At 33.4% G+C, this 13,000-nt stretch overlaps 1 protein-coding gene across 1 annotated transcript in view; it reads right to left on the bottom strand.

Annotated features, from left to right (window-relative positions):
• LOC128987082 (uncharacterized) overlaps positions 1-12,371 on the bottom strand; it is a 51,646-nt gene extending 39,275 nt beyond the window's left edge. Inside the window, exon 1 of the mRNA XM_054407778.1 lies at positions 11,997-12,371. Within this exon, the coding sequence (XP_054263753.1) occupies positions 11,997-12,122 (126 nt within the window). The 5' untranslated portion in view covers positions 12,123-12,371. The remainder of the gene's footprint in view (positions 1-11,996) is intronic.
• Between the last annotated feature and the right edge of the window lie 629 nt (positions 12,372-13,000).

Below are 13,000 nucleotides of genomic sequence, written 5' to 3'. Positions count from 1 at the left end.
TATTTGTGGACAACAAATGATTTCACGACCGTCACGTAACAATCTTCACGACCGTTAGGTAGAGTTGTGTTTGATTTTTTTGTTTAATTCTGGGTTTTCAATGCTAAAGAAGCGAACCTCCTTTCAAAGCTCACTTGATTCAATTTACGATATCATTGATATAGAGATTATAAGACTTTTACTTTGTTGTGTATATTGTAGGTTTTTTGTTGGCGAAACTAATATTAAACATTGATCTTAAACATCGATTCTGTTGCATTATTACAAATCTTTGTTATTTTGCCTTCATGTTAGGATAGGTTGGGTTATGTTAGAATGACACGTAAACAAGGACATTGTTTTTGCCGACAACTCACCCCTACCTGGCTTGGGCTTGGCACAACGGAAAATGTTTTGGGACCTTTTAGGGCTAGCACAGTTAAGGAACTCTTTGGCGCAATTAATCCACGACCGTTACGTATAGTACAATTTTTATGACACAATCATCATTTAATTTGCAATAAACCTAACCCTGGCTATAGGACATGTTCAAAAAATAAATGTTTTAAGACAATTATCTCGTAGAAGCTTAACCTGCAGCTCCAATTTCCTTTTGAACCCACAGATGCATAAACTGTGCTACTTTGTTGGTCTAGATTATAAATTCCCTCCAATAGATTTGAATCAGAATATTAATGTTTGAATAATTCAGGACTCCTTGGTCCCAGGTCGGATAACATTAAAGGAAGGAAGGAAACCCAGCGGTTACATTGGCATCCAAAATTGAACATTTCTCTACATCTGGCCCCGACTAGGTTTATTTGTTACCGGTGACTTTCATTGTTATATTTTCAGGAAACAGGTAACTTAATGAGTATCGAACAGATTTTATACGAAAATAAAAATAGTTTGCAATTGATTTCAATTATACTCTATTAGGTGCGCTACACTATGATCAGACTGAAACAATAAAATAGCAGATATTTTATTTTATAATCTTTGGGAAATGTTTGTAACGTTAAGTTATGGTAATAATGGTAAATTTGCAAGTCAAAAAGCCTACGAAATGAAGGAACAGACCTTTCGTACTTCTATGAGGAAGTCCAAAGTCAATGAAGAGGATATTCCAATTCATAGATATTTTTATTAAACCATAGAATAAAGGGAGATTTATATATTTATTATGTCATTTGTTATCTTTCTATTCGGTTATTAATTAATACAATCGTATTTTACATTTGACCTATACCAGAATTTATCCACCAAACATCAAAAAATCACAATAATTAGAACACAACAAATAAATAATCAATTTAACTTAGAAGAGAACTAGTCATTTTAATCTCATAAATACATTTTTGTTACATGTTTTAGATAAAAACAAAATTTGCGTAATTGCTTATTGTAGGAACAGACTGTGTCGATGATCATCACAAAACTGTAAAATACTTAAACTTTTAACAAAGTCAAACTAAAAGCACTTTACTGCAAACTTTCGCAAATCTTGTTTCAAATTAACTATTGCAGAAACAAACACAAATGTAAATGGAGTTTTAGTTCCTGTAGATGCGATGTAAACTTGTACCTAAATATCGAATATTATACCCACTAAACCATTATAAGACCAATCACAATTTTAACAGTTTAACAAATAAAACAACCCAAACATCATTTTGTTTATCAAACTCGAGCAGTAACCATTGCTCACGTGACTGCAGTTAACACAGCAAAAGCGGAATCCCTCATCACTCATAGTGAGGACAAGCGCATAAACCATGAGTTACAATTAATGAGGCTATTCAGCAAACCTATGCACTGTCAGAGTTGCACACGCGCTCGACATAAATAAAACTGTCATAGTAGCTCACTGCTGCACTATCACTCAGCTGATTCAGCCAGATCGGAAATGCAATCAAAATGAGTCTTGGTGGAAATGGTTCGATTGAAGGCTTTTAAATGGCTTTTGATTTGGCTTCGATGATAAATGGAGAAGATTACGTTACGTTTTCGGTCGCAAGTGGTTGAATTTGATGAGGCTGTGTGTTTTACGAAATTGAAGCGTTGTTTATGACGTATTGTTGAGTAGCGCTCGCTTGAGATCAGAAGGTCGTCGGTTCGATCCTGAGAAAAGTCAAAAGTTTTTCTTCTGGACCAGGTGTGCTTGATTATTAGGCTCTAAATAAAATCTGCTGTTCTTCGTAAGTGACAAATTTGTCTCCATTAAACGCTTACACGATTCATCCAAGCTTCCAAAAATAAAAAAGTTCTCTGTGAAAATATGCACCTTGGCGGTTCGGATTGGTAAAATTCTAATCGTATCTATTAGAATTATCAAGTTGGGTAAAGTATAGCTGGTGTTTGTAAGGTTTAAAGTCTGTATGATGGAACCTGTCTCCTGGCCCTCCGTCTACCTGGGACTTGCCCGAGCCTTAAACCAAGATACAGATCATATCGTACAGAGTATAGCAATTATCAATGTGTGATAGTTATGATATTTTTACGTGACTCACCCTTTGATCCCAAAAAATTTTCATTTTTTCCTTGAATTTATCCAACATGGTTTTTTTTAAGGAGGTTAAAAAAGGCTGGTATGTAGCCTACAGATTAATCCAATGAATTTGTATTTTGCATCAACATGTTATTGCCCGATGTGAATAGGAAAGATTTGAGTAATTATTGTGAGTACCAACCAATCGAAATACATTTTTTCATCCTCTTTAGAATTAGCCTAAAGGAATGTGTAGATGTATTAACTTTGATTAATGCAAGTTGACCTACCATCCTGATGATCAGGTGCATGTTTTCATACGTGTTTCTGCATATTTAATGGTGTCTAACAATACTAAAGAGAGCAAGAAATAGTTTTAAAGTAAATTAAATTTCCACAAAAATGTTAAGCAGCCTCTCTAATGGACAGAACTAACCTTGTCCATTATCATTACTTGATCCAAAAGGATGATCAATATATAACGAAGAATGTTTACCGTCATAAAGGTTAACTTCCTTAATATATATTTTTCTTAAAAATAAATTGTTCGTTTAAAAATATAAAATTACCTATGATTATTTCTTGATTGGTTTGGTTTCGTCTTTATTGGCACAGATTATAGAGTAAACAGCTTAGTCACACTGTCTCTCTCTATAGAATTACACACTTAACTAATTTTAGGCTGAAAAATAAATTATTTCTGCAGCGTACAACCTCATTGCAACATCTGATGAAATGTTCGGAACAAATCGTCCAGACCAGCCCTCGATTGTAATTTTGAGTTATTCAAATATTTTAATTGCTGGAGAACATTTATTTGACAATTTGCCTCATAAAGTGTAAAAGTTTATTTGCCGACCAATCACGGTTGTGATTGTGCTTTGTGGAGGCTCGGCCCCGACGCCATTCGATCCGAATGTGTTGATTTTTCATCTCAAACATTACCATATTTCTGAGTTATTGAAACTCGCCTTGGTCGAAAGGAGCGGCCTCTTCCGATCAGGTTTCCCGGGTTGGTATACTTAGTCAAAGATACCACAGATACCACCACAGTAACTAATTTCCTTCTAGATTTTTTCTTGTAATTGGTTTTAAATGTTTGATTTCCATACAGCAATACTTTGTGATATAAAGAAAGAATTATTATTTAGGGGTATTTTTTAGGCTGTAGCTGCTAAAGGGACCTAAGTTGAGATGGGCCCTTATAGATGAGATTCGCTATTTTGCTTCCTTATGTCTTCTAGTATAATCTTTGATCACTTTTAATGGTTTATTTCAGTTTGTTTGGTTGGTATGGCTCTGAAAGCCAGCTGGTGTCACTCTTTTAGCATGGACGAGTACCAACGCTGACAGCAGCCGAACATAACCTAACCAAAGACATTAGTCTAAATCTTTAGGACGGGCCCTTTGAGAGGAGGGTTGCTTCGACGTGTATTCTAGTATTATTTTTTATAATTTGGAATTGTGTATTTCAGTTTTTTTTTTTTATGACTCTTAAAGTCGGATGGTGCCATCAGGCCCTTCAAGCATAGACGACTGCCAACGCAGACAGCCAAACATAACCTACAAACTTTAACAACGATTATCTCAAAACACCAACACCAGTTTTAGAGATAGGCCCGTTTAGCAGCTACAGCCTAGTGTTTTAATATCTATACTTATTTAATACGCAAGCAGGTTTTTTGTGACAATTACTCCTCCGAAACTACTGAACCGATTTACATGTTCTTGGCGTCATTGGAAAGAGCGTAACGTGAAGTTGTGCAGGAAACTTTCTTTTTAGGGAAATAATTAGAGGGTGAGGCCCTGAAGCCCTTTAAAGTTTCGTATTTCTCCATAAGATTAGCATGGGAAACAAAAATTGTTATGAAACTCCAGCTGTTGTCAGAAATTAAAAGTGAGAAGAAGATCATATGTTAATTGAAAACAGTCAATAAGTTTGCTAATTTAACAGTTGTTTGCTACAAACATTTACTGACTTGGTTGAAATGTAATATTTACTATTTGAATTTGGGTTGGCGTAAATAATTACATTGGAAAAAGCTAGAGATAGTGGATAAATTGGCATAATCGGTTATGTACATCTTGAGTATTTCCATTCCATAATCTTTGAGTCGAATCTTTTAAAGTAATCAGAAATAATGACTGATATTCGGTTTAAAATAACGCCTGTAATGCTTAGCAATTGCTCGAATTCGAGCAACAGGGACACTAGTAATTAATTAAAGTGAAACAATCTATACCTTGTGAAATTGCTTTTGAATCTAGTAGGGGTGAATTGTTGAAATAAATTTTAATCATCATATACAGTTTTAGTATAAAAGGGTTCTCCATTATAAAAATGTTGGATTTCAAAACCTACATTTTGTTTTCTATATAATTGGACCTAAAACTTGAGCTGGGTTGTGAACCACCGCGTCATGGGTTTATCATATAGATACTGTATAAACCGTTGGTGATTTCCAGGATTTGAACCTCAGACCTTTAACCTGGGGACTTGCTACAATGGTCTATGTATTTGTGTTTTAATAATTTGTAGTCACACAACACATATGCTTACTGTAAAAAAGATTAGTGAAGACCCCAGTAGTTTGAATAGAAAACGCTTTTACTTTTGAACCTTAATAACTCACTTATGATCGATGGCATTTTCATTATTTAAATAAAGTAATTTTTTAATACGAAAAGGGATAGTCAGTAAATCATATTTATTTGTATAGTCTTATCAGAATTGTTTAATATGTTCTGAATGTTTACTTAATTAGTAAAATGGATTGATTTAATTGTAATTTCTCAAACCTCTTTTTTTTGCTACAGCTTATACAAATGAAGGTATTAACATCCTTTACTATCTTAATTTTAGATATTTAGTCTAAAAAATATATAATTTATTGAAATATCATGGAAATCTATATATATAAAAGGCAAAGTCCTCACTGACTCACTCACTCACTCACTCATCACTAATTCTCCCACTTCCCACTTACCTAGGAGGCTGAAATTCGGTACACCGATTCTTTAGGCATTAATTAGGAAACCTAAGCTGTTTTTATTCTGATCGGACTCTTGGGCTCCGCCCCAGTGGCTCTGGAGTTTCCCATGTTAACCGTATTAGTTCTCATATTTAAATGGAATTAATGAATCTTAACAGCTGTTTCAATTAAACATGTTGGTTCTGTTCTATGATGTTAAATAGCATTAAAGTTACAAGGATTACCAACAGAGTGCAGCACTATTATTAATTTGCAACCAAAAAGTGAGTGAGCGTAGCGAACGAACTTCAACTTGGAGGCGAGTTAGCGTAGGGAACGAGCTAACCTGAAGTCAAGTGAGCGCAGCGAACGAGCTCCAACCTAAAAGTGAGTGAGCGTAGCGAACGAACTTCAACCAGGACGTGATTGAGCCATGCGAACGAGCTCACTTCTTATGAAGTTAAACGGGGCAAAGCCCGCGGGTACAGCTAGTCTATTTATAAAAATAAGTTAGCATAACTACTTGTGCGTTTTTATTGATCAACTGAGTATAAACGAAACTATAACTACTTTTACTGATGTAATATATTTTAATAATACAGAATATTTGAAATCAGTGAGCGAGGGTATATAAAGCAATACATTGTGTTAGTTTCTCATTCAGGGAAGGCAAACGGTATAAAACATTTATGAAGTTTGCCCTCTCAGATATTCCTTCTATTGTAACTGGGAATATTTTGGATGTGGCAACAACTACAGGGCTTAGCTTGCTTTAACAAGGAATGCTTTATTAAATGTTTATCAAACATTTGAATAATTTTGCTGATATAGTTGATTTTATTAGTACCTAACACATTTAACTGTTCCAACACTATGCAACTCATATATTTAACATCATTTTTTAAATTATTTTAGATATTTTCAATTTTTGGTAAATAAAGGAACATTGTAGGATTGAAAGAACTGTCGTCTCTTCGAAAGTATTAAGTATTTAAGTTGAATTCACAACTGTTGTGAACCACAACGGTTATTTTTTTTTATAATACTTTCAAATGGAATATGGTTCATTTGACTTTACAAGTGTTTTGGTTTTGAATTTATTTTAAAATCAACTTTAAAATGTAAAATTCTACTTCTGTAGATTTTTCCTCGACATTGTTTAGTTCCAACACTGTGTTTGTAGGCTATATTGTTTTAATAACTATTAGAAACATTTAGATCTCGAGTTGTACATAGATTAGAGTACTTTATAACATATTGCAAAATATACTAAGTATGTATATTCCATAAATAAGTAATTCTACGATTAAAATGGCTGCGAAATAATTTACTAGTTTTATAAACATTTTTATTCGAAAATCACGAGAAAATACAATAAAAAAAATTTTAAATTGCAACAAGTCTTACAAAAACTACGCACTTGTAATTTTTGAAAACAGACCTCCTTAGCAATACAATTAATTTTCTACCAAAAATAATTTTTAAGAAATAGGTTGATGAAAGTGCAGTTTCATCCCAAGTTTAAAAGGTCACTAATCCTGCTCCTTGGTCCCGTTTAAAGCATATCTCCTTCAGAAGCACGGGCTTGAATTATTCAAACATTAATATTCTGATTTGGATCTGTTCTTGGGAAATTTATAATCCCGGTCTTCGCTCGACAAACAAATATTATCAGAGAAGTTATTACCCCTGCAGAGTAAAAAGCCTTGTTTCTTTATCGTATTTCTTGACTAATTTCAAAATAAATTTTGATTATGGAAAGTTCTTGTAGTAATTCTTGTAGTGGGTTGCTGTATCGACAAAAATACTATACCTTTATTTCACCAAACGAGAAGATGTTTAAACATTGTTTTGTTGGTGATTTATTTACATTGTGGTTATTCGGTAGGAGGGTTTTGTTTCATAAATATATAATGATACAAGTTTTGTGAAATTTTGTGCATCGTTATCTGTGATATTTTTATTTCGTTTTCTGTCATATTTTCATTTTCAGCTACAGGTAAAGAGGATTGACTAACATAGAATTAGGGTAAACAGTGTTATCTTATTTGACAATAATATCAAAATTATTAAATTTATTTGATTGCTATACTACAGTGTATTTTTTAGATTATTTTGATCTATTGGCTTCAAAATAATAGCAAGGTTAAATATAAGTACAATTTAAAGTAAGCGTAGTTTTTAAAATAAAACAATAAAAAATAGTTGCAATATTTTTAACACGCATCAGCGCTTTTTATACCCCGTTGGTTAACCTATGAAATCAAACACCCTTTCTTGGACTTGAATTAATAGAATTTGATCAAAATTAGCTGTGAAATAGTGTGTTGTTAAATCATTAATACGGAGTAACTATTTAATACGGAAAATCTAAAGAAACAAATAATTTTCTTTCACGTTCTCTTCCCATTGCAAAGAACGGGTAAAGCGGATAGTAGTTACGAATTCCTCAACTAATAAATAATATAAAAGGTATGAAATAACATAGAATGACCTACATTGTTTATTCGTAGAAATCGTTTGCCATTGTAAACGTAAAACACTGACACATACAATTTATCCAATCATACTTGATACCTAATAAATGTAAACCTATAAATCCCTCAAAGTAATAAAACAATATTATACATCTAAAAGGTTATACATTAATTTTCCTCTTCAAATGTTCATTTATTCCTTGGATCCTTGATTTGCCCTCATATAAAACCCTATGTTATTTACTCTGAATCTGAAAGGTTGTTTTAGCTCCGCAATTCGCCGTACAAACACTATTAATCCATTAAACTACAGTCCACACCCTGTTTGGTGTGTTCAAGTCCATTAAATCAGGGAAGACCCATTTCCCTGGGCAAACATTGCCTCTAGTTAATGGGTTTCGATTCATCTTTCAACAAATAGATTTAGTTTTGGTTTTTGGTACAAATTAAATTCATGATTTCGATACTGCATTGAATTTAACGTCAACTACAATAATTGCAAGAAGGTAGAAGTGCTCAATTCGTCTTAGGAAAAATTCTTCGTTTTAAAATTTAAATCGCAGTTTAATTTAAATAAAACTAGCTGCAGTACCCGTGCTTCGCAACGGCAAGAAAACCAGTTTCATAATCATTGAAATAGATTTAGAATATATAATCCATCATTAAGTTTTAGATTAAATAATCCTACCACATAGTGGTGTAATATATTCTTCGGATCAGCTGTCTGAAATTGTGAAATGAGCATTTGGCAGTTCTGATTGTTTACATTTAAATGTTTACGCAAAGGTAAAAGACCAATTAATATTAACTTTTGAAACCCTCACCTCAAAACTTTGCACATCCAAGGGGCGTAGCCCGAGAGGAACTCAGGGTAGTGAATAGGCCTATGATATTCCCAGATATGTGGACCATCTTTGTGCTTAATTTTGGGCTGTATCGGTTTAGTATTTTAGTCGTGTCAGCTGCCCAGACAGACAGACACCACATCAATTTTATAATAGTATAGATGACCAAATATGACAATAACGAAACAGCTGGTGCAAAAATAGTTAACTGGGGTTGGTAATATACTTATTATGGTATTTTGGTAAATTTCCCCGTGGCGAAGTAGGCCTATTGTAATTATGCAAATCATAGTTTGAGATCTCCAAATTCCTCTTTTGCATTTATATATTTTGCATTTCCCCACTGTTTGTAGCAGCGATAAATTCAAGTGTTACAGTTACAGACAAATAAACAATGATGTAAATTTGAGTGACAAAAGACATTTCTTGTTACGTTGATGGTGTGTTGTCAATTCGACAAAGGCAGCTTTGGCTGAGTGACGAATAGTGATGGGAGTTACAGTTGGTCACACTGTCATAGCTTTGACCAAGGACTATGTTGTAGATTTGCACACTTTGTAGCATTTCGTACTCGTGTTCAGATCGATACTAGATTATATTGTCACACCTGTGTGGCTTACCATGCATAAGAGATAAAGAGGTGTATATGTATGTTTAAACATCCTAAGTCAATAATTGATTCGGTAACGGTATGAAATAGCACACTTAGCTAAGCCTTAAGCCCCATAAAGCCTCCATAGAGTAGTGTATGTTTTACTTTTAACTGCAGCTAGGAGAATCTATTATGTGATATTTAACGATGGCCGATAATACTTAGCATAGTAACATTGTCATAAGGTCAAAAAATATAAGTAAATTTTTATTGTTGGTTTTGCCTATGTCTATTTTAGCTGTGTATGAGATTGATTAAGATGTATGTAAACTAAAAAACATCTGTCTGTATGTAGACCTAACTAAAGTTGATTGTTGTTTATATAGTCAAAAATGGGGTTATCCAAAGAATAAACCATAATCTTCTTCTGAGTTCTCACCCATTGCGATGAATTGGAGGTTCAAAACTAAAAGTAGGGCCTAACGTTGTATTATGCCACTGCAATTTGGCAAATATTGCAATCTATTGCGACTACCTAAGATAAAAGCTATGAGTTCTTAACTAAAATCGGGTTTTCCTAATTTAGTAACCATATCACCATAGAAGTAATATAAACACATACTAACAGTTATACATTTTAATAAAAATTACTTATTTCGCAGACACAATAGTAGTCATTTCGGAAACTATGCTAAAATAAGATTCGGAGAATCTAATAAGATCACGAGAATCGGATTATGATATTTTACCAAATAGTTAATAAATACTGTTTGTTGACGTACAGTGTATGTAAAATGTATTCAACGGTTACTGAAAAACAAAAAATATTCGAGTTTAAAGTATAAATATTTGCAAAATGTTTCATTAAACATCCTACTACCTATTTTCTACTATCTGCTTATCCTGCTATCTAACGGTGATAGTTTTACAAATTGCAGCATAAAAACCAATGTAATAATCTGTAATGTAATGGAAAATCCGTTGGAAATGAGATAAACAAATACATCTGCAAGATTAATAAGCTTCTGCGGTTTCTTTCCTCTCCAGTTTAAGTGCAACGATAAAATGAAGAACATTATAATGTGGCCAAGACTAATTGCTTTTATTATAGTAATTAAAAAGTTGAATAACCTTAGTTGATCATTTTACAGTCAATTAGTGCAGTTTATGCTCTACTTTTAATTACAGCCATTAGAGAAAATATGAACTCAGATATCTTTATTAGGGCTTAATTTCCAGAGTATAAACCAGGTATCTTCAACGTTTTAACGATGTTTACCGTTAGTTCTTAGTGTTTTTAAGCATAAGGAGTCAGGGGTGGTTATAATTGAATGCTTAGCTTTTTAGAAGCTGGAACAGTGCATTCCATAAAATGAATATCCGTTATGAATTAATATTTTTAATTACCGTAATACAGGATGCATAAAAAGTCCAGACCCCCCATCTAATATTTCTCTAAGTAAATATACAGAGATATCCTTTTGGTGGTCGTGCAACCTTAGCAGGAAGTTTTATTTTATTATTTTCTAAATTTTGAGTGTCCCCCAAAAATAGGGAATATTGGGCCGAACTGGTAGCCCGTCAAATCTATTGAAGTCTCCACTTACAAAAAATAATAAAAAATCAATGTAATGGTAATATTGGCTACTATTTTAAATAGAAAAGAGATAGCGAGCTCTGGTTTTCTTCATTCTTTAAGATTTTGTAAACTCTTCAAAATGAAGTGTCACGTGAAGGGGGTTTACATTTAAAAATGTTTAGTTGCCCTCAAAATCCCCTATTTTTGAGGATACTCCAAACTTTTAAATCATAAAATTAAACTTTCTGCTAGAGGTTGCACGACCACCAAAAGGATATCTCTGTATTATTTACCTGGCAAAATATTAGATGGGGTCTTGACTTTTTATTCACCCTGTATAGACGATTTCTTATAAAACCAAGTAACAATAGCATGGAGCCGTGGTACTCCTGATTCTCTTTTTAAAAGCAAAGCTTGACAGGCTAAACTTAACAATTAACTTGTTAAGCTTAATACTAAACGTTAATCAACACTAATTTCTATCTACGCTTCGAATAAATAAAATAATATAAATAAAATATAAACAACCAATACAAGTTGTATTCAATATTACTGTATGATGACCTTCCCCCAACACACTGATTCAACACGGGCTAGTTTGTGGCTAGTTTGTGTGAGTGTGTGTTCTTTACATATTTTATTGTTGTGCTAGTTTAAACATTCATATTTTGCCCTGAAATACTATCGATGAAAATCTAACTGGGTCGTTATTAAATGGTAATTTGTCTGTGAGGGAAATACATTTCACTCAAATGCAATAAGATGTTCGCTGGAATCTTAAGAAAAGTCATTATGCTTTTTAATGGTTCGAATTGAAAATCAGCTGTTTTTTTATCTTCTTATAATACCCTGGCTAAATACAAAATGGGACACTCATCGTCCATTAATAATTCAGTTAAATATGCCCTCGTGATAATGATGTACTCTACATAATCACGTCATCATGTCAATTTGACATTTGACAGTACCTATCACTATTTACAAGCATGCATGCCGTCTTTTGATCCATATGTGTCTTATACACTTAATTAATGACCTACATAGCTAAATCAAATAAAACTCACCGCATTCAAGCATTTCGCCCTGCAATGAGCGACTTTGAGTGGTGATCCCAAAGTCTCCGCGAGAGTTCCTGGTAGGAAAACCACCCCTAAAACACACAAAGTCCCCAAAACACCTATTGTCACCATTTTTAATCACTGTCAATAAAACTTTATCCAAATTTCAAAAGGGACTAAATTAATTTTACATAATGAGTGAAATCCTGTAAAATTAAAGTTTTTCCAGGTGATAAGAACGCATCGCGTAGATCAATTTAAAATTGTTTTACGATTTTGTGAAAACTTAGTAAAAAATAATCGATTCTAATCTATTGATTATCGGAGTCGTATCACTAACACACACGTGATCTTGCTCCTCGGTCCGAACGCAGCGCAGCGAGGAGCGCGTCTCCACTGACAGTTCAAGTTTTGTTCTCCGGCTAGAGTTTCCAGATCTCGCCACAGCGGCGCTGCTGTGCTCCAATTAATGCTCGGTAGTTGAGACGGCAGCGAACAATTGCGACAAGGCGAATGTAAAAGCTATTTATCCTCGGATCATTGGATTTCTCTTATTGTCAGGTGGTCGTTTTGCTCGCAGGTTCATTGTCAGTACGGCCCGAACGCTTATCTGATTAGATAATGGTTGATCAGGAGGGTTGTATTTAATTGAGAGCTTTGTGATTAAAAAATTTAAAATACCTTTGTTTACGTGTTACTAATTTTAGCGTGATTTGTGTTGTTATTGTGTTAATTTTGGGCGAGGACAGCTCTGCTTCTTGCTTTATAGGATTCACGCTCAGGCAAGTGGCCTATGTGGACAGGCGAAAGCAAAAAAGAGAGCACCAAATTATTAAAAATTAAAATATAAAAATTGTAACAAATAAATATTATTTTTAAATGAAAAAATTGAAAAATAAATAAACAAATTTGTAAAGTATAAATGTTTTTAAATTAAAATAACAGCTATCCTTATACCTATGTTATGGGAACTCAGTTGATTGGATGATTTAGTTGCATACTCTCTAGTT

Source organism: Macrosteles quadrilineatus, unplaced genomic scaffold, assembly GCF_028750875.1.
Source record: "Macrosteles quadrilineatus isolate MER2022 unplaced genomic scaffold, UCM_ALF_1.0 Scaffold_2__2_contigs__length_208266976, whole genome shotgun sequence".
Classification (NCBI taxonomy): domain Eukaryota; kingdom Metazoa; phylum Arthropoda; class Insecta; order Hemiptera; family Cicadellidae; genus Macrosteles; species Macrosteles quadrilineatus.
The sequence above is the reverse complement of the archived record's forward strand: the minus strand, read 5'-3'. Positions and strand labels throughout refer to the sequence as shown.